General features: G+C 38.8%; 2 protein-coding genes across 4 annotated transcripts; one reads left to right on the plus strand and one right to left on the minus strand.

Moving 5' to 3' along the window:
- Positions 1-242: 242 nt before the first annotated feature.
- On the minus strand, positions 243-16,096 carry GMFB (glia maturation factor beta). 3 transcript variants are annotated; one of them, XM_047767376.1, is made up of 7 exons: positions 15,974-16,096; positions 11,123-11,219; positions 9,664-9,713; positions 8,914-8,963; positions 8,175-8,257; positions 5,514-5,587; positions 243-3,979 (listed from the first exon to the last, which is right to left on the minus strand). In XM_047767376.1, the coding sequence occupies exons 1-7, from the start codon at positions 15,974-15,976 to the stop codon at positions 3,908-3,910; spliced, it is 429 nt and encodes a 142-aa protein (XP_047623332.1). In that variant the 5' UTR covers positions 15,977-16,096; the 3' UTR covers positions 243-3,907. The 3 variants fall into 3 exon arrangements, with proteins under 3 accessions (XP_047623332.1, XP_047623331.1, XP_047623334.1); XM_047767375.1 differs by having other exon boundaries at positions 8,175-8,260; XM_047767378.1 differs by lacking the exon at positions 243-3,979 and adding an exon at positions 3,987-5,418 and having other exon boundaries at positions 8,175-8,260.
- LOC125119847 (atherin-like) lies at positions 15,329-23,346 on the plus strand. The gene is made up of 2 exons (XM_047767379.1): positions 15,329-16,348; positions 22,879-23,346. Exon 1 carries the CDS (start codon positions 15,778-15,780, stop codon positions 16,111-16,113), a length of 336 nt encoding a protein of 111 aa, XP_047623335.1. The 5' UTR covers positions 15,329-15,777; the 3' UTR covers positions 16,114-16,348; positions 22,879-23,346.
- Positions 23,347-23,832: the final 486 nt, after the last annotated feature.

Below are 23,832 nucleotides of genomic sequence, written 5' to 3' on the forward strand. Positions count from 1 at the left end.
GTGAGCTGTGGTGGAGGTCACAGACATGGCTCAGATCCTGCGTTGCTATGGTTCTGGTGTAGGCTGGTCCCAAGTTGCTGTGGCTCTGGCTTAGGCCGGTGGCTACAGCTCCGATTCGACCCCTAGCCTGGGAACCTCCATATGCTATGGGAGCGGCCCAAGAAACAGCAAAAAAAAAAAAAAAAAAGGCAAAAAAGACAAAAGGGAGAGCAGGTGAGTAAAAAATGAAAATCTAGAAGTCCTTTCATGTTAACATTTTATTTAAACCAGTACAAGCACCATGCTTAACAGAAGACTGTCCAAAATAAACATGCAATATGAACTTGCACAGACTGAAACCACAGCTTCAGAAGTTGTGCCAGCTGTTGATTTTGTTAAACGATGACAGGAAACTGTTAAAATTCACAAGACTAAACCAGAAATGTTTCAGGCCTCCTGAATGAGATTACATTGGACCGTCTATATCAGTGGGAACTACCCTGGCATGTTAATGATCTCAAACAATATTCAAGTAATTGCATGTGTATGAACTATATTCCAAAAAGCAAGAAAACAGTTTCTATCACAACCTTAATGTAGCTGTTTTAAATATCAGAGGAAGATGATCACTGATTTGAAATGTCAGATGGCATAATAGGAAATTTCTCAAGAATATTCACCTGGGACCATTGGTGTTAAGCGGCCTAAAAGATTTACATTCTTCCAGAAATACAAAATAAGATTTGTCCAGAAATGTTTGAGACACTTCTTCACATAAGTTGTAAAGGCTCAAATTCTGTAGATTCCAGTATTATCAGTCATTGAACAAATAAGGAAAGCAACTGTTCTAACAATATTTGAATTGATAGATTACAAGTTACTCTACTTTCACTAAATATCAGCATTTAAACTCTTATGAAAATATCTTTTCATCACTAGTCCACAGTATGGATTAATGACATTGCTCATGTTTTAAAGTAGTCCAAACGTATTTTTTAGTACACCTTCTGTACTAGCTATCTGGGTGAGGAACAAAGATGGCCAAATTTAATTTGGCAAAAAACTCCTTTAACTGGAAAATTTTTAGTTAAAGTGTCAGACCAGATACAGTTTATGGCTATGTTTGACTCCTGAAAATAGGAGACAAAAAGGGAGAGAAAAGTGCTACAGACATTTTGCTACAAAGATCATTTAGTAATGACAACACAAAATTTAGCAACACCCTCTTAAACAAGAGTTATATTTTACCGCACTAGGTATTTAGTAAACTTTTTAGAAATAGACAATTTGAACATTTATTTTAGAGTCAATTAAACAAAAACAGTCGTCAAACAACTTTTTTCCTAACATAATTGCTTCAATACCAGAACAAGTGAATACTATTCAAAACTTTTGACATTTTGGAATTTCAGTATAGTAACCTGAGAACAATTTTCTTCACATGTCATTTATGTTGCCACAAAAACCGTACCAAAAACATACTGTGATTACTAGTTGGTTCTATTTTGACAACATTAGATGTTATGCAGAACTTACGCAAGGCCAACAATTTTAAAACTAATGCTGACTTAGAAGACCATGAAGGAGGTTCCCAGGAAAAAAAGCTGTTGCCAAAATGGAAAGGTTAAGATTTAAGGCTGAATGGGAATGGCTGTACCAGAAATGGAATGTAAAAATTGGAATTAGGAACTCTGGGGTTACTATTTGAGAGAAGGCAGAAAACGAGATAATAGGAAATACACTTAAAAAGAACAATGCAAAATTTGGTTAGATGAAAGAGTAATTTATATTAAGTCTGAGAACACTCTAGGAAAAGGGATCTGTAACTCTCCCTATAGGACAGAGGAAGTGAAAAAACGTCCTACTGATTCCCTAATCTCATCTATTTATTGTCTTGCAAAAATATATGTTATTGATAAGGAATCTGACAAGCTCAAAAAAGCATGGTTTATCACAGCTCTTTGCCCCTGTTAAGAGACCAAGGGAACTAAGGGTTCTGTGTATGGAAGTCAATATTATCTGACATTATGGAGGACATCCCAATTAAAAAACAAAACAAAAAAACCCACCTAAAACATGCAAGACAAAATAAGGAACCTCACTAAAAAATGCATTCTTGCAGCACTAGTGTCTCTTACTGCTGCAAACCAGGTGAAACAAAATCTTACTTCCTTCATTCAAAAATATTAGAAAAAGTTTCCATTCACCTGGATTACATTTGCATTTCTGCTGAATTACAAGCATTATTCTCCAATATCAAAATAGCTGTTTAAAGGATTCTTAAATTTCCTGGGTGAAGTTCTCTCTCTGGAAATTGGAATAAAGAACCTTTCCCTACTCACTAATCAAAACAAATACCCACTCTAGCACGTCCTCATCTCCAACTAACTTCCTATTGCTTCCTGTGTTTTAGATTAAGTAAAGCCAAACAGTGTTGGGAACAAAAGATTCAATATTGTAAAAATTCCAACTATCTTTGCCTCTTTATTAAAGTTGGCACAGAAACCTCAAAAGTAAAAACACAAAACACATATGAATGGGGGATATGCCAACATAAAGAAATGCCTTTGCTAGTTCTGAAATGATTAAGATATTCTTAACGTAAGAATTCACTCACCAAATTTGGTTTGTCTTTAGAGTCACAAGATCTTCTGTCAAATTAATGTCAAGATTGTGTTAAAGAGTTTCTTATATGTTCTTAAAGGAAACTATATATCAAGAATCCTTGCTTTAAAAATGTCAAGGATGCTGTCATTTGACCATACAGGTAACCAGTTTAGAATGTCTTCTGACACTTAGGATATAAGGTGTGATTTCTACTGATGCGTTAATGTCATTAACTATGGCCAAAGTTTTAAGGTAAGTCATTTTTTTCCTATGGCACAAAACTCATCACAAATATACCCCAAATTGTAATTCTCAACTGCCATATATACACCAATGCAAGTAGATAGTTGGAATTTTTAAAATACTAAGTTGATTTTATTACAAATTTCAGATACCTATATTAGAAAAAATTGTTTTATTTGGACCCTTTACAAAAGTATTAATTTCATCCAATCTGGAATACTGGCAGTGTAAAAGTCTTAAACTAACTTTAAAGCTAACAAATCAAAGGCACAGTATTAACACATGTAAAATAACTAGTATTCACAGGACAACATTAAGAGGTGCTTTATAAATAAAGTCTTGTTAACTAGATTCAAAACTATCTAGAAATGACACAATGAAGCCCTTGATTAGTTACAATCCATCAATTTCTAAGACTAAAATGCTATTTTCCATAAGAAGAAAACTTAATAGTCACAACTTTATTATAAAATCTAACTTCCAGATCTTAAGAACAAGCAATTGATGAAAAGTTTCTGGACTTGATTATTAAAAAGATATAGAAAACTAAAGAAGGCATGGAATTGATGAAAAAGTACTTGTAATATAGGTTACACTACAGTAAATTATTAGTCACGGCTCAAAATTGGGTCACTCAAGTCCCTTATCCCAAATTGATTTCAAAGATTTGGCAAGTGATAATATGCTATTTTCATATATAAACTGCTAATATCCAGTTATTTGTCAAAAGGAGGCAACTGTTGTCTATCACAATCTAATACCCACTTTCCAATGGTGTCTGTAAGTAGTAACAAATTCTGAACCATAAGTTATAGAAATTAGTCACAAGAGTGCAAAAAGTCCCTGGAGAGAAGTGTCTACCTAACAATTACAAATATAAGGAAACACTTTACAAAGTTTCATTACTATGAAGATGATTTCCCCTTTGTTCAAACTTTGAACAAATGAAGAATTTTTCTTTACTGCAGGAAACAAACTGTAAGTAACAGTGCATTTTTTAGGCATAAATAAGTATTTATGTCTAGTTCCAGTATGGTCAGGTTAATACATAAATACTTTAGAAACACAGAAGTTCACATTAGTGGAAAAATCCAAGTTTCTCACGTAACCATTCTTCAGTTAGGTCTTCAGTATTTCTTATTTCAAATACCTTAAGAAAAAAATCAAATACATTGTATGTTTGAGTAATAAATACCAAATCCTCCTTCCTTTCATGTTGGTCATGACTTAATCTGTGGAAATTAAATACAGCTTTACTTTTTTTAAACGGCTAGGTAAGCAAAGTTTGGCAATCAAGACGGCATAAAATCAAAACTCTCTTAAAAGCACAAATCTACAAATATTCTAAAAGAGCAGTTCTGTAAATAGTACCCACTAAAAGAGACACCCCAGTATATAGAGCTATATAGTCAATCTAGTTAGGAACTGGAAGAACATGCGCTGATCCTCCACAGGTGGAGGAAATCCCAGCTGTTTCGATAAAGCTTGATTAGAGGTCCAGGACACAGAGCCCCAGCCAGCATCTGAACACACACAGGCCCAGAAAGAATCACAGCTATAACAAGACAATCGAAGACAGAAGTGAGGATGGGATTTCAGACCGGATGTGAGCCTGAATCCTAGCTCTGACATGTACTAACAAGCAACCCAAGACAACTCGCTCATCCCCTGGAACCTCAGTTCTCCGAGTTACCAAATGTGAGTTTGACCATCAACCGCACAGATTACTTGTAAAAGTAACCTGCAAATTGTAACACCTTAATTCTGGCACTTTAGGGTATGCCCAGGATGAGAACTGACATGGGGCTGTTAACAGAGCTCGTTCCTAACCACCCAACTCCAAAAGAGCAAATGCAGGAACTCCCATGGCACAAATGAGGAAAAGCAGTGTCTGTAAGTTGGTGGAATCAATGACAATCACCAGAACTACAGGGAAAAAGCAGAGGGAACTTAAAAACATCCTCTGGGTTGATGGTCAAGCACCAAAGGGAAAAACACTGATGCTGTCCTTAGGATAAAACCTGAAAGGAAATACTATTTCATACTGTTTCAGTGATGTAATATTATATTTCAGAACCTTAAATGAATACACTTCAACTGAAATTAACATATGGAAATTAAAGTTTGAGAACAACTATTCTTCTTACCTTTAACCTTTAAAAATGCCATGATACAACAGGGACATGTTTAATCTTAAAGCAAGTGTATCATATGAAACAGAGTGTTCTAACTTAAAGCTAGTATTAATGAGTCTTTTTAAAATTTTAATTTTAGATTGGGAAATAATACAGTTAACTGCATAATATTAAATCCTTGCACAGAATTTGGTTCATTAAGTCTCTGGTAAGGGCTCAAAGAAGCTCCAATTCTGCCTTCAAGTCTATTAGAAACTACATTATGGAAGGAGAAAAGTTCTCAATCAACTGAATAGTTACAGTGGCTTTTCTAAAGTTGTCTACATTGTGAATGTGATTTCTTCTAATCGACTTATTTCCATTCAAAAAACACACTTTTGGTTAAAGACTTTTATCATTCTATTTCCAATTAATAACAAGCTCTAACTTACTGTGCTGTTCTAAAGACTTTCATCTGCATAAAGAAAGAAGGAATCAAATTATTTAGGTATTGCTCTATTTACAAATGGAAAATATTGTCTCAACAAGCAAGTAAAAGAGAAATACCACCTTGGTTAGTTCAGCTGTTTGGACTAGCTTATTCTTACTCCCGGCATACATCATCTGTTGTTCAGGCTTACATCCTGGAAGAGAGAGATTAGAGTAGAAGTGAGATTTAGGTATTTAAAAAGTGATGAGTTTTCACTATTTCCCTTTAAAAATGACATATTTAGGATTTCCTAGGCTACAGAGTTTACAAAAACTTCTGTCTAAATGTGTAAAGCCTATATTTTGAGAGTCTTACACTGCATAGTACCTGCACAAAGGGACATAGCTAAATTACTAATGAACAAGGCTTAGGTCAGCAAAAATGAATGAGGCTAGATCTCTGTAGATCTTGATTTTTAAAGCCTTGTAAATGATATAAACCTTTTCAGCACTATCTTAATTTTGATGATAAATATCAAAATCAATTTTACAGATGCCTAATATATATAGGTTTGGGGATGCTGGTGGGCCAGTGGGTGGGGAGATTTGCTCTGCAAAAATGTTACAGCCTGCTTACAAATTAACTAAAAAAAAAAGAGACTGCAGTATATTTTAAGTGCTATGCAAATGACAGAAATAATAAAATTTAGGGAGGAGTTCAGTGAGCAAAAACAACTGTGGGTAGCAGAGGAGTTATGGTGATAAGGATACCTTAAATACCAATAAGCTATTTTAATATCCAATGTAAGCTACTCAGACTCTTCTCAAGATTACAGGCATATCACTAGTAACTACTATTTTAAAGATAAACACAAATATACATAGTCATACACAAAATTCACACACCTTTAGACAAAACTGAAATATGGAGGAGTTCCCGTCATGGCTCAGTGGTTAATGAACCCCAGTAGGGACCATGAGGTTGCGGGTTCGATCCCTGGCCTCGCTCAGTAGGTTAAGGAGGTGCTGCCATGAGCTGTGGTATAGGTTGCAGGCGCAGCTCGGATCCTGTGTTGCTGTGGCTCTGGAGTAGGCTGGCGACTACAGCTCCTATTAGACCCTAGCCTGGGAACCTCCATATGCAGCGGGTGCAGCCCTAGAAAGGACCAAAAAAAACACAAAAAAACAACAAACCCTGGGCCCACCAACCTTGATCCCAATAAAGGCAAAACATCAGGCTCAGAAAAACAAAAGACAAAACTGAAATACGGAAAAAAAGGTACTTTCGATATCTTAAAACGTCATTACATTTTTTCTTTTTTTAAAGTACAGTTGATTTACAATGTTACGTCAATTTCTGCTGTACAATAAAATTATCCAGTCATACTCATATATCCACTCCCTTCTTTACATTATCTTCCATCATGGTCTATCCCAAGAGATTGGATATAATTCCCGATGCTATACATTGGGACATCATTGCTTATCCATTCTAAATATAATACTTTGCATCTATGGAGTTCCCGTCGTGGCTCAGTGGTTAACGAATCTGACTAGGAATCATGAGGTTTTGGATTCAATCCCTGGCCTTGCTCAGTGGGTTAAGGATCTGGCATTGCCATGATCTGTGGTATAGGGTTGCAGACACGGCTCGGATCCTGCATTGCTGCGGCTCTGGTGTAGGCCGGTGGCTACAGCTCCGATTCAACTCCTAGCCTGGGAACCTCCATATGCTGTGGGAGCGGTCCAAGAAATGGCAAAAGGACAAAAAAAAAAAAAAAAAGTTTGCATCTACTAACCCCAAATTCCCAGTCCATCCCACTCCCTCTCCTCCCTCTTGGCAACCACATGTCTGTTCTCTGTGAGTCTGTTTTGCAGACAGGTTCATTTGTGCCACATTTTACATTCCACATGTAAGTGATATCATATGGTATTTGTCTTTCTCTTCCTTACTTCACTTAGTATGAGAATCTCTAGTTGCAGCCGTATTGCTGCAAATGGCATTATTTCATTCTTTTTATGGCTGAGTCATATTCCACTTTATATATGTACCACATCTTCCTAGTCCATTCATCCATCAATGGACATTTAGGTTGCTTCCATGTCTTGGCTATTGCAAATAGCGCTGCTATGAACGTAACAGTGCATTTATCTTCTTAAATTACAGTTTGATATGGATATATGCCCACAAGTGGGATTGCTGGATTATATGATAATTCTATATTCCGTTTCTGAGGAACCTCCATACTCTTCCACAGTGTTTGTACCAACTTACATTCCCATCAACAGCATAGGAGGGTTTCCTTTCTCCACACCCTGATCAGCATTTGTTATTTGTGGACTTATTAATGATGGCCATTCTGATGGCCATTGTGGCCATTAATGATGGTGTGAGGTGGTACCTCACTGAGTTTTGATTTGCATTTCTCTAATAATTAGTGATACTGAACATTTTTCATGAGCCTCCTGGCCATCCATATGTCTTCTTTGGAGAAACGTCTATCTTGGTCTTCTGCCCATAAAATGCCATTACATTTCAATTTCCTTTACATGTATGTATAATTTGACCTAACAATTACACTTCTAGGAATTTATCCTAAGAAAAGCAAGTTCTGTGGGATGGTGCTTTATCATAACTTCTTTTTAGGGGTGCATTCATGCGTGCATGCCCATGTTCACACTCCACAATTTAGGTTATTCAACACTTTTCATCCTTAAAACTTCAGCATAAAATCTGTCCAGTATAAAAATGGTTTAATTTGATCAGAACCAAATATGCACTATGTAAAGAAATTCACTTACCAACAGGACTGGAGAAAATAAAGCACAGAGGGTATGAAACTCTTCCGTCATCATGTTGATATTTATAACTATACACAATGAAGGTTTTTCTCAAGTTAAAGAAACTAAAGTTACTGCTCTATTAGAGACAAGTACTTATCAACAAACTTCTGAAAGAAAGTACACCCTATCCATTTAGGCCACACCTTCATTATTTACTATCTTTCCACAAAATTATAAATAGGCCACAAAGATAAGTTATAAAATCATATAGTCTCTTGCAAATAAATTTATTAAAAGTATGGATTTAATATGGATTTTTCTCTTAATTTTTATTGTAAACACATAATAATAAGGGAAATTAAAAAATATATATATATGTCAGGAGATCCTGCTGTGGCACAACGGTATCAGCAGCATTTTTGGAGTGCTGGGATGCAGATTAGGTCCCCAGCTCAGCACAGTGGGTTAATGACCTTGTGTTGCTTCTACTTCCATGTAGGTCACAACTGCGTCTTGGATCTGATCCCTGGCCTGGAAACTCCACATGCTGCAGAGATGCCAAACACACACACACACACACACACACAAACTTTTTTGGTTTTTTCCAATATGCACATACATCTTAATTTGGTCATGATAACATAGAAGAAAATTTTGTAAAATGTATGTCTTTTAAAAGTTGAACAAATGAACTTCATGAATAAAACTGTGACTACTAAAGAAAACAAAATTTTTTAAAGCACTAAGAAAAGGATATCGAGGTTGTCGTTCAGGTAGTTCATCTTTAAGTTCATCTGGTGAAATGCCCTGTCACCATTAAAAAAAAAAAAATTTTTTTAAGCATTTTCTTACCCATAAATTCTTAAGAGATACACCAAGCACCTATTCTACTAACAGGTATAAATTCCCAATTTTATACCATAACATAAACTTTTATCTTACTAAATTGTACAAAAGCTGAGGTTATTTAATCCTGAATCCAATGAAAGCTCACTCCAGCCCAGTTGGTTTAGTTCCATTTATTAACTAAACATGGGGCTGAGAGACAGATTAGTCTATGCTCATGTTCCAACTGTCAAAAATACTAAGTGAGATAAGCAAACCCCAAGGAGCAACAACATCTGATTTAGGGGAAAAAAGTTATTTCTTTTCATTCTAAAGTGGTTGCTTAACTTGACAGATTAAATATTTAAGTTACAGGGTTTTAGTTTTTAATTACTGGCCAAACAATTTAGAAGCAAATTATATAAAGCTGATACAGTTTTTAATCAGACAAACAGCCCTAATTTCTACCACTTATTACATTGATTTCATTAATATTTTATGGAAGGCAATTAAATGAGCAAGACAGTGCATTGCACAATAATTAGCACATGTTTATTATGCATAACGAGCATGTATTTAAAGGTTTAGAACACATTTTAGAAATACATGTAACTAATATAGCAGATTTTAGGGTAATAATAATTGCTTAATTGTAAAACTGTATTTATCTGATCAAACAAACCTCAAGCTCTTCATCCAGCACCACCAGGCGTTTATCCTTATCAATTTTCACTAAAATAAAAATACAGTATGAGTAAATTGTGATTCTAATGTGACCTTGATCTCCCAACCCTCAGGGACCTAGCCCTTTTTTGCCATCCAACATTAAAACATGAAGAAACAGAAGCAGAAAACTCATTCACACTTTTACTTTATGGTCTATTAACCAGTCTTACTTTTCAGGTAGTCAGCATTTAAAAGCTTTTACCCACAATTCCCAGCACCTAATTTGCTTATTTAGAACCTTTAGGTCAACCCCTTACATTTACTGTGTATATGTAAAATTTTGTAACTCCAAAAAGCAACTTTCAAGATGATAAAAGGTGTGAAAGCTCTCTGTGACTGAGACTGGTTTATTGAACATGCTTTTAACTGCAAGCGAAAAGTGGACCAAGGGTCAGGATGGAACAAATGGCAGATTACTAGCTTCTCCAGAGTTAGAATTTCATGGTGCAGGATGATTATTCTGAATTACCAAAGAGCAGCAAAATCTCTATCCAAATATATGTAACATAGAGCAGCAAAATCTCTATCCAAATATATGCAACATAATCCAAAGCAAAAATCAAAATATGTTTATATAATCTATGCCTCTGTTCTTTTCTGAAAAGTTAGCCATCTTTGGTTTTGCACTAATTTCACAGTAAACTCTGTGAGATCCTATATGATCTCAAATAGCTTTACTCTTTGTGGCAAAATGGCACCAACATACACTTTCACTTTTAAGAACTGTATGCCTATGTTGTAGTATTTGTAAAAGAACCAGAACTCATGACAAGTTGTCACCACCTCACTAATTCACATTGCCAGGTGCATCTGTTAAGAGCCTATAGTTTTACATTTTCACCCCCTCATCCTTCCTTTATCTAAATCACTACCCACATATTAAGTACTACCCTAGGAAAATAAAACAAATCTGCATAACAACAGATACAGCTCACTGTGGAAGAGGAACTAGGCAAATCATCCTTTCCATTGTTAAAAGTCAGTGACACTTAAATGTACTCTCCATGAACCTAGAGTTGGACTCTAGAATTGAAGTATGACCCCAAATCACTCTGCACACAATGCTGAACGGTACCATTTTAGGTGTAGGCAAAGGTTTTTGTTTGAGGATGACTGGCCAGGCTATTTTCAGTCCCCTGAGAAGTTAAAAGATAGAGTTGGATGGGTCACTACAAATGACCAAGTGACCAAGATGATCATCTCCAGAGCTGTGTAGGCAGCTGAGGGGGGAGGGAGGACACTCCTCCTCTGCTCTGTGACAGCAGCTGTTACTTACTTTTAAAGTGATCTAAAAGGGGAAGGAGAATTAAAATAGGAGGAAGCAAATTACTTTCTCAAGGTTCAGGTTATTTGACGTATCAATAGGATAAAAACAAACTAAGACCAGGGTAAGGAGACAATCCCTTTTAGCTTACTTATAATGGCAGCATTGTTTGTTTCTTTTCGAAAACGAAACTTTCTCAGTTTTTCCACTAAATCTTCAGCAACATCACAAACCACCAAAGACTCGCTCTACAAGAGAAAAAAAATCATGTTATCAAATGTCATGAGTTCAATATATGTACATGTTAAAGTTATAAACCTAATACCTTTAAGAAGCCATACCGACATCCATAAATGTCACAATTATGGGAACGTATTAACATGAAACACATGAACACCTGAAGAGCTTCTAAACCTATCAACCTTTGTATCTATATTATTAAATTATAGACATTTGTTCATCTTATATGTAGAGTATACTTTAACTTTCTCTTTGGCTACTAAATATCCCAAAGATCAAGACACTTACTAATGTGCAATCTCATCAGAACTGGACAGGAAGAGAAGAATACAGGAAAGGTCAAAAATCATTGCCGTTAGAAAGTATTTTTTGCCCTATGCAGGAAAAACAGGAAAATCCTATTGAACTTAAGAGTTAATAAGGCCTTGGTTCATTTTTGGGTCTTAACAATTATGAAAAATAAAAATAAGCAAAAGTATGAGAAATGAACCATTAAGAGAAAAGACCAATTACATTTTATATCTTAATTAAATGACTACAGGGATTTTTTTTAAAAGGAGCTATTAAGAATTATGAAAGCAAAACCAGGTGAAACAAGTATAAAAACTCAAAGAAACTTCCATAAATTATGAAAAAATATTAAAGATGCTTCTCCAGAAATTTGGCGAGGAAATGATCAAAAGCACTCTTCATGGTACAAACGTATTACTGATTGCAAGAACAAGGATGGAAATCTTTTTCTTTAATGTGTCAAACTTCAAATACAAACAAAAGTAGAGGAGTATAGTGAAAACCTATGCACTTTAACACTCAGCTTCAACCATTATCAATAGATAGCTAATCTTATTTCACCCAAAACTTTCAATACTGCCCCTACGGGACTATCACACAGCAAAGGCCAGAAATCATTCTAACTGTAAATACTTTAACATGTATTATTAAAATGACAGTTATGTGCCATATCTCCCCTTAAAAAATTAACAATAATTCCAGTCTCAATTATTTAAGTAGATTCAAAGTTCAAATTTCCCTCACTTCCCTTTTTTTTCTTTTTGTCTTTTTAGGGCTAATACCCGCGCAGCATATGGAGGCTTCCAGTCTAGGGGTCGAATTGGAGCTGCAGCTGCTGACCTACTCCACAGCCGCAGCAACACAGGATCCGAGCCGAGTCTGCGACCTACACCAACAGCTCAGCTCATGGCAACGCCAGATTCTTCACCCACTCAGTGAGGCCAAGGATTGAACCTGTATCCTCATGGATGCTAGTCAGATTCGTTTCCACTGAGCCATGTCAGCAACTCCCCCTTACTGTTTTTGTTTTTTAATTTTGTCTTCCTTTTGTACAGTGAAGTTTGAATTGAGTCAGGTTCTAAAACATGCTCCACATTCTTTGGTCTCTTCATATATGTTTCCCCTTCCTTCTCCAGAAAATTAAGACTTTTGAGACCAATGCCAAATACATGTTTCATTATAACCCAAAAGAATTAAAGTTTGCAGAGGAGTTCCCGTTGTGATGCAGAGGAAACAATCCAACTAGGAACCATGAGGTTGTGGGTTTGATCTCTGGCCTTGCTCAGTGGGTTAAGGATCCCATGTTGCCGTGAGCTGTGGTGTAGGTCGCAGACGAGGCTCGGATCTGGCATTGCTGTGGCTGTGGTGCAGGCCAGCAGCTGTAGCTCCAATTAGACCCTTGGCCTGGGAACCTCCACATGAGAATTAAGGCTTCTACTTTTTAAGTTAGAATTAAAATTTAATATAAGCCTGCAGTGTGACCCTATGTTGGGTAAATTAAGGGCATATGTTACAACAGGAAATGGCTTTCAATTTAAATTGTCCTTTAAATTCATAACACTGGTAATATGTAAGGTGTGATATACCATGGACATGCTATTTATACAATGAGAAAGTACATCCCACCAATATATATTATCCAATAAATGAGGCTCTACAGGCGTCATGTATGGCCATCCTTTAGATTCTCTTTAGAGAAAGAAATGTTAAGTCATATGGAGCTTCTGAAGGTAGTATTCAACCCTAGTCTCTTTTCTCCCATCTTTCAAGAAAGACAAATCAGAAAACTAGATTTTGCATTCTATCTTCAACCAAAGATAGAACCCATTAGCAGAAACTAATAAATACTTTAGATTTTTGTAGGCAAAGAGCAATTTGTTACAAATCTTATCTTCCAGTTCTGATACTGAGAGTTGCTCATGCAATACTCTAAAGATAATAAATGAAGTGAAAAACATTCTGTGATTTATCTACATAGCTTTTTTAATTTTCACCGCTCCCAATACCATAAGGCCAACAATTCCTTCCTACAAGAAAAAGGACCGCAACTCAGCCAACTCTTATTGCTTCCAGTTAATAAAAGCATTTAAAAATGAGTATAACACCTTGCAAACAACACTATAATGGTAAAAATTAACACACAAAGTTAAATGGAGAGTTGAGTTCAAGTGGTCATTTATTGGTTTAAATACACAATTAACATTTAATGAGTGTCAGCCTGTGCTAAGTGCTAAGGATACAATTGTATAAAACACATAGATTAAAAATATGGGCCTGCCTTTAAGGAGCTTTTTATAAAGTCTATAGGAGAACAGATAACATCAAAATCATCACGTGAAAAAATATATTCTTGTTTGTACCTAGGCTAAGAGTTAGAAAGGAGAGACACTTCATGTTACAAATACTTATGACTAGTGATCAACAGCATGGTCACAGGAGACCTGCCTGAAAAAGGCATGTAAAGGAACAAAATTGCCTAGGCAAAGACACTTTGATTAAAGAGAGCACAGCACATCTAATACAATGAAAGGCCAGTGTGACTCAGGCACAGAGAATGAGCTGTAACATGTACAAGAGGAGGTTAGCAGGGGCTGGACCACACAGGGCCCAGTGAGTCATATTAAATATACTAGTCTCCATCCTATGAACAAAGGGAAGCCACTAAGTGTTTTAAGCAGGTGGTGACAGGGGAATTGACCAGATCTGTATGCAGGAAACAGAGAGCCAGGATGAATAGAACAAAACTAGTTAACTGGTAAGACTAGTCCAGATGAGAGACAAAAAGTAGGTTGATGAGGATAAAGAGAAGTAGGTGAATACTGCTAATGAAATTGTTAATATGTATTAAACACTATGAGAAAAAACACTGCTGTATGTCCTTTACATGGATCTCCCTTCATCCTCAAAACAACCCCAAGAAATGGGTATCATATTATCCTCATTTTGCAAGAAACTAAGGCTTAGAGAGGTTAACTATCTTTCCCAAAGTTATACAACCATGGAAGCCAGGATTCAACTCAGACAGCCTGACTTTAGCCCCCTCTCTTAACCACTACAAAGGAGCTGGGACAGACTGGGTGGCGTGGATTAGTACAAATGTGACTCCTAGGCTTCTTGCTTGTGTAGTAGACTTAAATGGTGCTACCTTTCACTAAGTTAAGGAACACTGAGGAAGACCAAGTTTGAGGGGAAAAAGGAGTTCTATTTTGGACAATGAGCAGGCTCTAAGGCACTCAAGTGGGGAAAGCTTTCTTTCCAGGGGATGCTAACTAAAGAGCAGGATAGGTAGGGCTGATCTCAGAAGCAACATTTGCAATACAAATTCACAAGTCCTCTACACATAGGTAGGTAGTAACTGAAACTAATGAATGTAGAAAGGAGAGAAAGAATACAGAATGGAAAATGAAGCATTAGGATAGAGCTCAGAACTCCTTGTGATGTACAGGGAAGGAGAGCTGCATGGGACACAGACAGACCAACAAGAGAAGAAAAATGAGTTTTGTATTCTAGAAGCCAAGGGGGAAGCACAAAGGAAGAGAATCTTTCAAAGAGGAGAGCATGATCAACACTGAGAATACAGATAAGGAAAGATGAGAATTGAAGAGAGTCCCTTGGATTTAGTGACCATGAAATATATTCGATGAAGGTGGGTTGAAAAATGAATGGGAAGTTAGAGAAAAGGACAGCAGGAATTTTGTGTTTTATTTCTAATTAAATGAGAACCATATTCTTAAATCCCATGAGAAAGATTCAGGAGACCCCGGCTTGGGCAATCAGTGAAATCATCCGCTTTATTTTTGCGCGTGGGGTGGAAACCACACAAGAAAGGAAGCGAGAGCCCCCGGACACGAAAAACGAAAGCTTTTGACAGTCACTTTAAGATCAAGCGTCAAAGCGCTGGGTCGAAAGGTTTCCAACTGCCATAACTCGAAGAAAGCAAGGATAAGGAAAAATCATTAGAAGCACGCCAGGAAGGGAGACAGAAGCTTAACGCGAGGCCGAAAGAACGGGATCAAAATTCGAGCCTTCCCCGCAAAGGCGGCCAGGCGGAAGGTACTCGGCGCCTGCCGGTCCCTCGGGCCTGCAGAGAAGCAGGTGTTTGGGGGAGTTCCTCCGAAGGACCAGACCCCCGGCCCCTCTGACCCTTCAGCGCAAGAGCTAGAAGCCGCCCCCACCTCCCCATCCAGAAGGACGCGGTGAGCATGACCCACCCCTACTGGCCGCACCCCAGTCCCCGAGCCTGCTGGGCGAGTCGACTCCGGGCCCGGCGGGAGGATGCTGCCCTTGGCAAAGGCGGCAGCGGCGGCGGGCGGGGGCCAACTCGCAGCAAGAGAGAAACTACCAGCAGCCAGGCCGGAAGCGGCCGCCGACCCACCCGGGGCGCTGCCCGCCGATACCGGCTTCGGCAAACAGGAAAGCCCGGCGAGCTGGCCCAGCCCTCCGGCCCCCGCCCTCCCCGGCAGCAACTCACCATTTTCCTTCCGGCCGTCAGCAGCCTTTCGCCTCCCCTTGGGCCCCTTTAAGAATGGCACGGCTGCCGCCTCCGTTCCTGCACGGCGCCTGGCAGAGCCGCCCCCACCAGCTACGCGGCAGCTGCAGGGCAGCACGTGACGGCCAACGGCGGCCGGCGCGGCTCAAACTTCGCAGGAACGCGAGTGCCCCCGCCTCTCCCATTTCTCCCGCCCTGTTTCTTGAACCCTCCAGTGGACGCTATCGGATTTGGAGTGGAGGACTTTCAGTGCCAAAATGCATCCTCAAAATTCGAGCCAGTTTTTGCTTCCTTCCAACCCTCCTCAATCTCTGAGAGAAATTTCATGGTGACATGATTGAGTCAACGATTTCAATGGTAAATGTGTGTGTTTGACCCCAACCTACCTTTCAAATTCCACCTCCCTCAAACCTAGGTACACCTGCCTTTCCTCTCACCCTCTCCGGAACCCTTGCCCCTACTCTCACCACCTTGCGGGACTTGGTAAATACATTTCTTTCCTGATGGTGTTTATTCAAGTCTGATTGCGTGATGATTCATGTCTAGATGAGTGTTCTCATGAGCCATTGCCTAATCGCGCATTAAGAAGTTTCTGTAGGGGCAAGTTTACTTTTGAACCCGGTGGTTTGGAAGAACTAAGGTTTGAACTCAGAATTCGTACACGTGTCTTCAATGAAAGAAGCTAACTGGGGCAGGAGCTCACGGAGTTTACAGCTTATCCTCAGCTGGTGCATGGTCCATAGTTGATGCTTGCTTCTTATTTACTGAATGACTGAAAGAAGCAGAGAAAAAAGAAAATTCCAGAACATGCGCCCACTGCCATCCTTCATTAGTATTAGACTGGATTATTAGAATATTTAAAGTTTGTATTTAATGTTAAATTTAATGAATTGTTAGCATATTAATAAATACCATTAAATCACAGTTAAAATATATAACTTAATTTGATCCAATACCTACGTTTTCTCATAAATTAGAAAACTAGAAAGTTTAACTAGTAAGAAATTCCACAGCTCAGCTACATTCTCTTAGTGACCTGCCCCCATAATACTTTTTACTATGATAAGAGAACTGGTAAATTTGACACCTAGTACCATGTAAGAAATGATGGGAGAGAAAATGATTGTTATTAGTCCATGAACAATTATATTAGAGTTTAGCATAGATTCTTCCCCACCCCCATCTTTTCCCATCTTCTCTCTCCATCTATGAGAGGAATTAGAGGAAAAGGTGAGAAAATTAATGTTTAGCTACATGACATTTCACCTGATAAATAGTAAATCCATTGTTTTCCCCTTGCATGTTGTTCTTTTAATGTTTTCCCAATGTTATTGGCTATGAAATAGGCAAAGTCTCATGTAGACCCAAGAGAGGCTGGACAGAGGCTGGATGTAGTGACAAGAAAAGGACAATGATGAAAATGTGATTTATTTTACTATGTGGGAAAATGAATATAGACTATGAACAGAAATATTACTTGAACTCAGACTGTAGAATATTCTTGCCACCAGGAAAAAAAAATTATACCTATTTTAAATGTTTGGGAATGCTGTTCTGGCTTGGGTTATTCTGAGGGGGGAAAAGTTCCGGAATATTTTCCATCACTTTTCTGCTTGGGTAACCCTATACAAATCAAGAACCTGTAAATAATAGTCTATGTAAAGGTCGCCGAAATGTGTTTTATCTTGGGGAAGCATTTGACATCAAGACAAGATCAGGGTCAAAAGGAAAAGAGTATTCCACTTAAAAATCGAGGGATGCATCCTCCTTAAACTCTTTCAAAAGCTTGAAGAAGAAGGAATACTCCCAAAGACATTCTATGATGCCACCATCACCCTCATTCCAAAACCAGACAGAGATACCACCAAAAAAGAAAACTATCGCCCAATATCATTGATGAATATAGATGCAAAAATTCTCAACAAAATCTTAGCCAACCGAATCCAACAACATATCAAAAAAATTATACACCATGACCAGGTGGGGTTCATCCCAGGTTCACAAGGATGGTTCAACATACGCAAATCAATCAGCATCATACACCACATTAACAAAAAAAAAGTCAAAAATCATATGATCATCTCAATAGACGCAGAAAAAGCATTTGACAAAGTCCAACATCCATTCATGATCAAGACCCTCGCCAAAGTGGGTATAGAGGGAACATTCCTGAAGATAATCAAAGCCATTTATGATAAACCCACAGCAAATATAATACTCAATGGGGAAAAACTGAAAGCCTTCTCACTCAAATCCGGAACAAGACAGGGATGCCCACTCTCACCACTGCTCTTCAACACAGTTTTGGAAGTCCTAGCCACAGCAATTAGACAAACAAAAGAAATAAAAGGCATCCATATAGGAAGAGAAGAGATAAAACTGTCACTGTATGCAGATGGCATGATACTATACATAGAAAACCCTAAGGACTCAACCCCAAAACTACTTGAACTGATTAATAAATTCAGCAAAGTAGCAGGATATAAGATTAACATTCAGAAGTCAGTTGCATTTCTGTATACCAGCAATGAAATATTAGAAAAGGAATACAAAGATATAATACCTTTTAAAATTGCACCTCACAAAATCAAATACCTCGGAATACACCTGACCAAGGAGGTAAAGGACCTATATGCCGAGAACTATAAAACTTTAATCAAAGAAATCAGAGAAGATGTAAAGAAATGGAAAGATATTCCATGTTCCTGGATTGGGGAAATCAATATTGTAAAAATGGCCATACTACCCAAAGCAATCTACAAATTTAATGCAATCCTATCAGATTACCCATGACATTTTTCACAGAAGTAGAACAAACAATCCAAACATTTATATGGAACCACAAAAGACCCAGAATCGCCAAAGCAATCCTGAGAAAGAAAAACCAAGCAGGAGGCATCACTCTCCCAGACTTCAAGAAATACTACAAAGCCACAGTCATCAAAACAGTGTGGTACTGGTATCAAAACAGACAGACAGACCAATGGAACAGAATAGAGAACCCGGAAATAAACCCTGACACCTAGGGTCAATTAATCTTTGACAAGGGAGGCAAGAACATGAAATGGGAAAAAGAAAGTCTATTCAGCAAGCATTGCTGGGAAACCTGGACAGCTGCATGCCAAGCAATGAAATTAGAACACACCCTCACACCATGCACAAAAATAAACTCAAAATGGCTGAAAGACTTAAATATACGACAGGACACCATCAAACTCCTAGAAGAAAACAGGCAAAACACTCTCTGACATCAACATCATGAATATTTTCTCAGGTCAGTCTCCCAAAGCAATAGAAATTAGAGCAACAATAAACCCATGGGACCTCATCAAACTGAAAAGCTTTGGCACAGCAAAGGAAACCCAAAAGAAAACAAAAAGACAACTTACAGAATGGGAGAAAATAGTTTCAAATGATGCAACCGACAAGGGCTTAATCTCTAGAATATATAAACAACTTATACAACCCAGCAGCAAAAAAGCCAATCAATCAATGGAAAATGGGCAAAAGACCTGAATAAACATTTCTCCAAAGAAGATATACAGATGGCCAACAAACACATGAAAAAATGCTCCACATCACTGGTTATAAGAGAAATGCAAATCAAAACTACCATGAGATATCACCTCACACCAGTGAGAATGGCCATCATTAATAAATCCACAAATAACAAGTGCTGGAGGGGGTGTGGAGAAAAGGGAACCCTCCTACACTGTTGGTGGGAATGTAAACTGGTACAGCCACTATGGAGAACACTTTGGAGATACCTTAGAAATCTATACATAGAACTTCCATATGACCCCGCAATCCCACTCTTGGGCATCTATCCGGACAAAAGTCTACTTAAAAGAGACACGTGCACCCGCATGTTCATTGCAGCACTATTCACAATAGCCAAGACATGGAAACAACCCAAATGTCCATCGACAGATGATTGGATTCGAAAGATGTGGTATACTACTCAGCCATAAAAAAGAATGACATAATGCCATTTGCAGCAACATGGATGGAGCTAGAGAACCTCATACTGAGTGAAATGAGCCAGAAAGACAAAGACAAATACCATATGATATCACTTATAACTGGAATCTAATATCCAGCACAAATGAACATCTCCTCAGAAAAGAAAATCATGGAGTTGGAGAAGAGACTTGTGGCTGCCTGATGGGAGGGGGAGGGAGTGGGAGGGATCAGGAGCTTGGGCTTATCAGACACAACTTAGAATAGATTTACAAGGAGATCCTGCTGAATAGCATTGAGAACTTTGTCTAGAGACTCATGTTGCAACAGAAGAAAGGCTGGGGGAAAAATGTAATTGTAATGTATACATGTAAGGATAACCTGCCCCCCTTGTTGTACAGTGGGAAAAAAATAATAATAAATAATTAAAAAAAATCGAGGGATGATCAGAATTAGAATAATCTTGGAGTTCCTGTTGTGGCTCAGAGGTTAAGAACCCGATATAATATCCATGAGGATGTTGGTTCAATCCCTGGTCTTGCTCAGTGTGTTAAGGATCCGGTGCTGCTGCAAGCTGGCTGTAGGTCACAGATGATGTGGCATAGACCAGCAGATTCAACCTCTAGCTCAGGAACTTCCATATGCTGCAGGTGTGGCCATTAAAAGAAAAAAAAAAAAGAATTAGAATAATCTTTTCTGGCCTGAGTTTTTCTTTTTTTTCTTTTTTTGGCTGCACATGCAGTGTATGGAAGTTCCCAGGTCAGGGATCCAACCCGAACCACAGCAGTGCCTCAAGCCATTGCAGTGGCAATGCTGGGTCCTTAATCTGCTGTACCATGAGAGAATTCCTGGCCTGAATTTTTCTAAGTCCTCCTTTCTCTGTATTAACAGCCTTGCTAAAGTGTTTATATTACTTACATAGTCTTACTTATTCATTCATTCAACAAATAGTTATTGAGGATCCACTATGTATCAGCTATGTCCTGGATGCCAAGGTCCAACACAGACTAAAACCCCTACCATCCTGGAACTATTCTAATAGGGAGGAGGAGATAGCAGACAATAGGATAATAAGTTAGTAAATATTATATCCTAGAAGGTGATTAGTGCTGGGGAAAAGAACAGGGAAAGGAATATTGGAATGCAGGGGGTGAGAGACTTTTTATTTCAAATAAAGAAGTCATCCTAGTCCTCACTGGGAAGGTCATGTCTGAACAAAGATTTAAAGCTGTGGGAATTAGCCTTATTGATTAGCCATGTCAGTGTCTGGAAGAACATCTCACACAGAGGGACTAGCATTGCAAAGGCCCTGAGGCAGAAGCCTGCATGTTGTGAGGGACAAAACAGCAGTCAAATGACTGGATTGGAGGTGCTGGGGTGAATTGTAGGTGAGATCATAGAGGGATTAGAGGGCTGGATTCTGTACAGCCTTGTAAATAATCACAAGGACTTTGCCTTGGAAATGATCACAAGGATGTGCCATTGGCAGGACTGAGCAGGGGAGTGACGTAATCTCTTAGGCATTTTAGCAGAATCATTCTGACTTCAGTTTCCTTCTAAAAGGATCCTTCTGTTGTGTTAGACTGTCAGGATAGAGTTACTTCCAAGGCCAGCCAAGATGGAGTAAGCCAGCTGCAGTCTCTCTCTCCCATTGATTACAACTAAAAGCTCTGGACAGAATATAAAAAGCAACTACATGAGGACTGAGAATAAATAGCAGAATAGTTGGTGGATTGAGGAAGGAAGTGTTTTGATTGCCTCCTCTTCATCCTGTTTATGAGAGAGGGATTCTTGCCCTAGGGTTATGAGACCAGCCCAACACACAGCACCCAACACTGGACAGGTGAAATTGACAGCTGTTTTTTTTAGTCACATACACTCACAGCCTGGAGGAGGGGGACACCAAATGCTGTGCACTTGGGAACAGAGCAAACAGCTGGAGGCTGTGGGAGGCAGGCTTTGTAGTTTCAAGAGGGTGAGGTGCCCTCTGGTGCCTGCAGGAGGATGTGATTGGCTTATTTGAATAATTCCATGAGCTGGCAGGGAACTGAAACCCACTACTCAGGGATCAGCAGGCACTGTGCTTGGTCCCCAAGATAAGGAGGGTTGTTTGGCTAGAAGAACTTATCTCTGGGAGCAGAGTGGGGATAGAAACTTGCAGTTAGGTTATTCCCCATTTCAACACAAAGTCAAGGCAGCACATAATATTACACCTTAATTTTAGGCCTTACAGGATTTCCCATTGTGACTCAGTGGTTACAAATCTGACTAGTATCCATGAGGACGCAGGTTCAATCTTTGGCCTTGCTCAGTAGGTTAAGGACCTGGGTGTTGCCTTGAGCTGTGGTGTAGGTTGCAGACGAGGCTCTGATCTGATTGATTGTGGTGTAGGCCGGCAGCTACATCTCTGATTCAACCTGTAGCCTGGGACTTTCCATATGCTGCAGGTGAAGCCCTAAAAAGAAGAAAAAAAATTTTAGGAATTGCAGGAAGTCAGAACTTGACAAATGACTAGTGTGGTGCTGGTGAGTTTCCTAGTTCTTTTTTTCTCCTTTACTGCCTGACTTGAGATCAGTCTGAATCAGCAAAACTTCCAAAAGAAATCCTTCCTTCCATCCTGGGGATGAAGAAAAGAGGCCCCTGGGAACAGGAGAGTGTAGAAGCAGTCTCCCTTTTTTCTCTCCTAACCCTGCCCCCTGAGGGCAACATCAATCAAGTTGGCACTGTCACAGCAGGGCTGAGGCTCAAGCACCTACCACCTTGAGAGAAAATCCATCTTTCTGCACAGAAGAATTTGAAAAGGGTCCTGTTCTGTAAAACTCAATGGAGGTATCCCAGTTCTTTTTTTCCTCCCTTTTATCTTATCATTTCACCTGAAGGACAGGCTCAGTCACACTCTTGCACAACAAGTATTTCCTATCTTTCAGGCAAGAAGAACAGGGGAAAGGGGCCCTGGGAATCAGAGGGTGTAGAGGAAATCCTGGAGAGGAGAGACTGGAATTGACACTGGGCACTTCCCTAAGCTTCACATGTGAAGACACACCCACAGAAGTATGGCAAGGACTTTGAGAGCTTAGCTGCATTATAAACTACTGCCAAGACTCAGATTAACCCAGAGTGGCTCATGTGAGGAACGGATCCAAATAACATAGTAAAGACTCTGAAAATTCAGCTGCCCTTCTGTATCTTGATTGTGGTGATATGAACTGTACACCAGACAGGATGAATTTTTCTGTATGTAAATTAAAAATTAAATTTTAAAAAATGTTAAAACTAAACAAAACAAGAACCAACTGTGGGAAACAGAGAAGCAAAAATAAACTATTGAGGAGACTGTTGTAGCACTCAGGGAATACATGGCCTGGACTGCGGTGCAAATGGTGATTTGATGAGAAGTGCCTAAAACCAATAAAATTTTCTGTATAATTTTTCTAAGCTTCAGCAGCAGTGACATTTGGAGTTGGATGATTCCTTGCTGTGGGTGGGTTGTCCTGTGCATTGTAGAATGTTTAGCAGTATCCTTGTTTTTTATTCACTAGATGCCAGTAGCGCCTCGCCAGGTGTGACAGCCCAAATGTGTCCAGACATTGTTAGGACACGAATGGCTGTTGAGAATGGCTGTTCTAGGTGATTGTCCTAAGCTTTGGTCCAGAGACCAAGCACCCCATTAATCCTCAGTGTCAGCTCATTTGGAACAGGCTTCAAGTGGTGATGGCCGAAGCCCAACATCTAAGACCATGAGATCCAAATTGCCCATGTGTTCAATTCTGCTGTTTGGTGATTATCTTAAACTTTGAAACTCAGAGTCATGATGCTTATACCATTCCTCTTGATGTCTCCAAAACAGAGATAAATTTGATCTTTCAGGAAATAATGTGGGA

Source organism: Phacochoerus africanus, chromosome 2 (genome assembly GCF_016906955.1).
Source record: "Phacochoerus africanus isolate WHEZ1 chromosome 2, ROS_Pafr_v1, whole genome shotgun sequence".
NCBI classification, from domain to species: Eukaryota; Metazoa; Chordata; class Mammalia; order Artiodactyla; family Suidae; genus Phacochoerus; species Phacochoerus africanus.

Coding starts and splice junctions, on each gene's coding strand:
- LOC125119847 (XM_047767379.1), top strand. CDS start 15,778: ATGCTGCCCTTGGCAAAGGCGGCAGCGGCGGCGGGCGGGGGCCAACTC.
- GMFB (XM_047767375.1), bottom strand. Junction 5,588..8,174: donor TATTTTCTCCAGTCCTGTTG/GTAAGTGAATTT, acceptor TCTCTCTTCCAG/GATGTAAGCCTGAACAACAG. Junction 3,980..5,513: donor AAACAGCTGAACTAACCAAG/GTGGTATTTCTC, acceptor TTTTTTCTTAAG/GTATTTGAAATAAGAAATAC.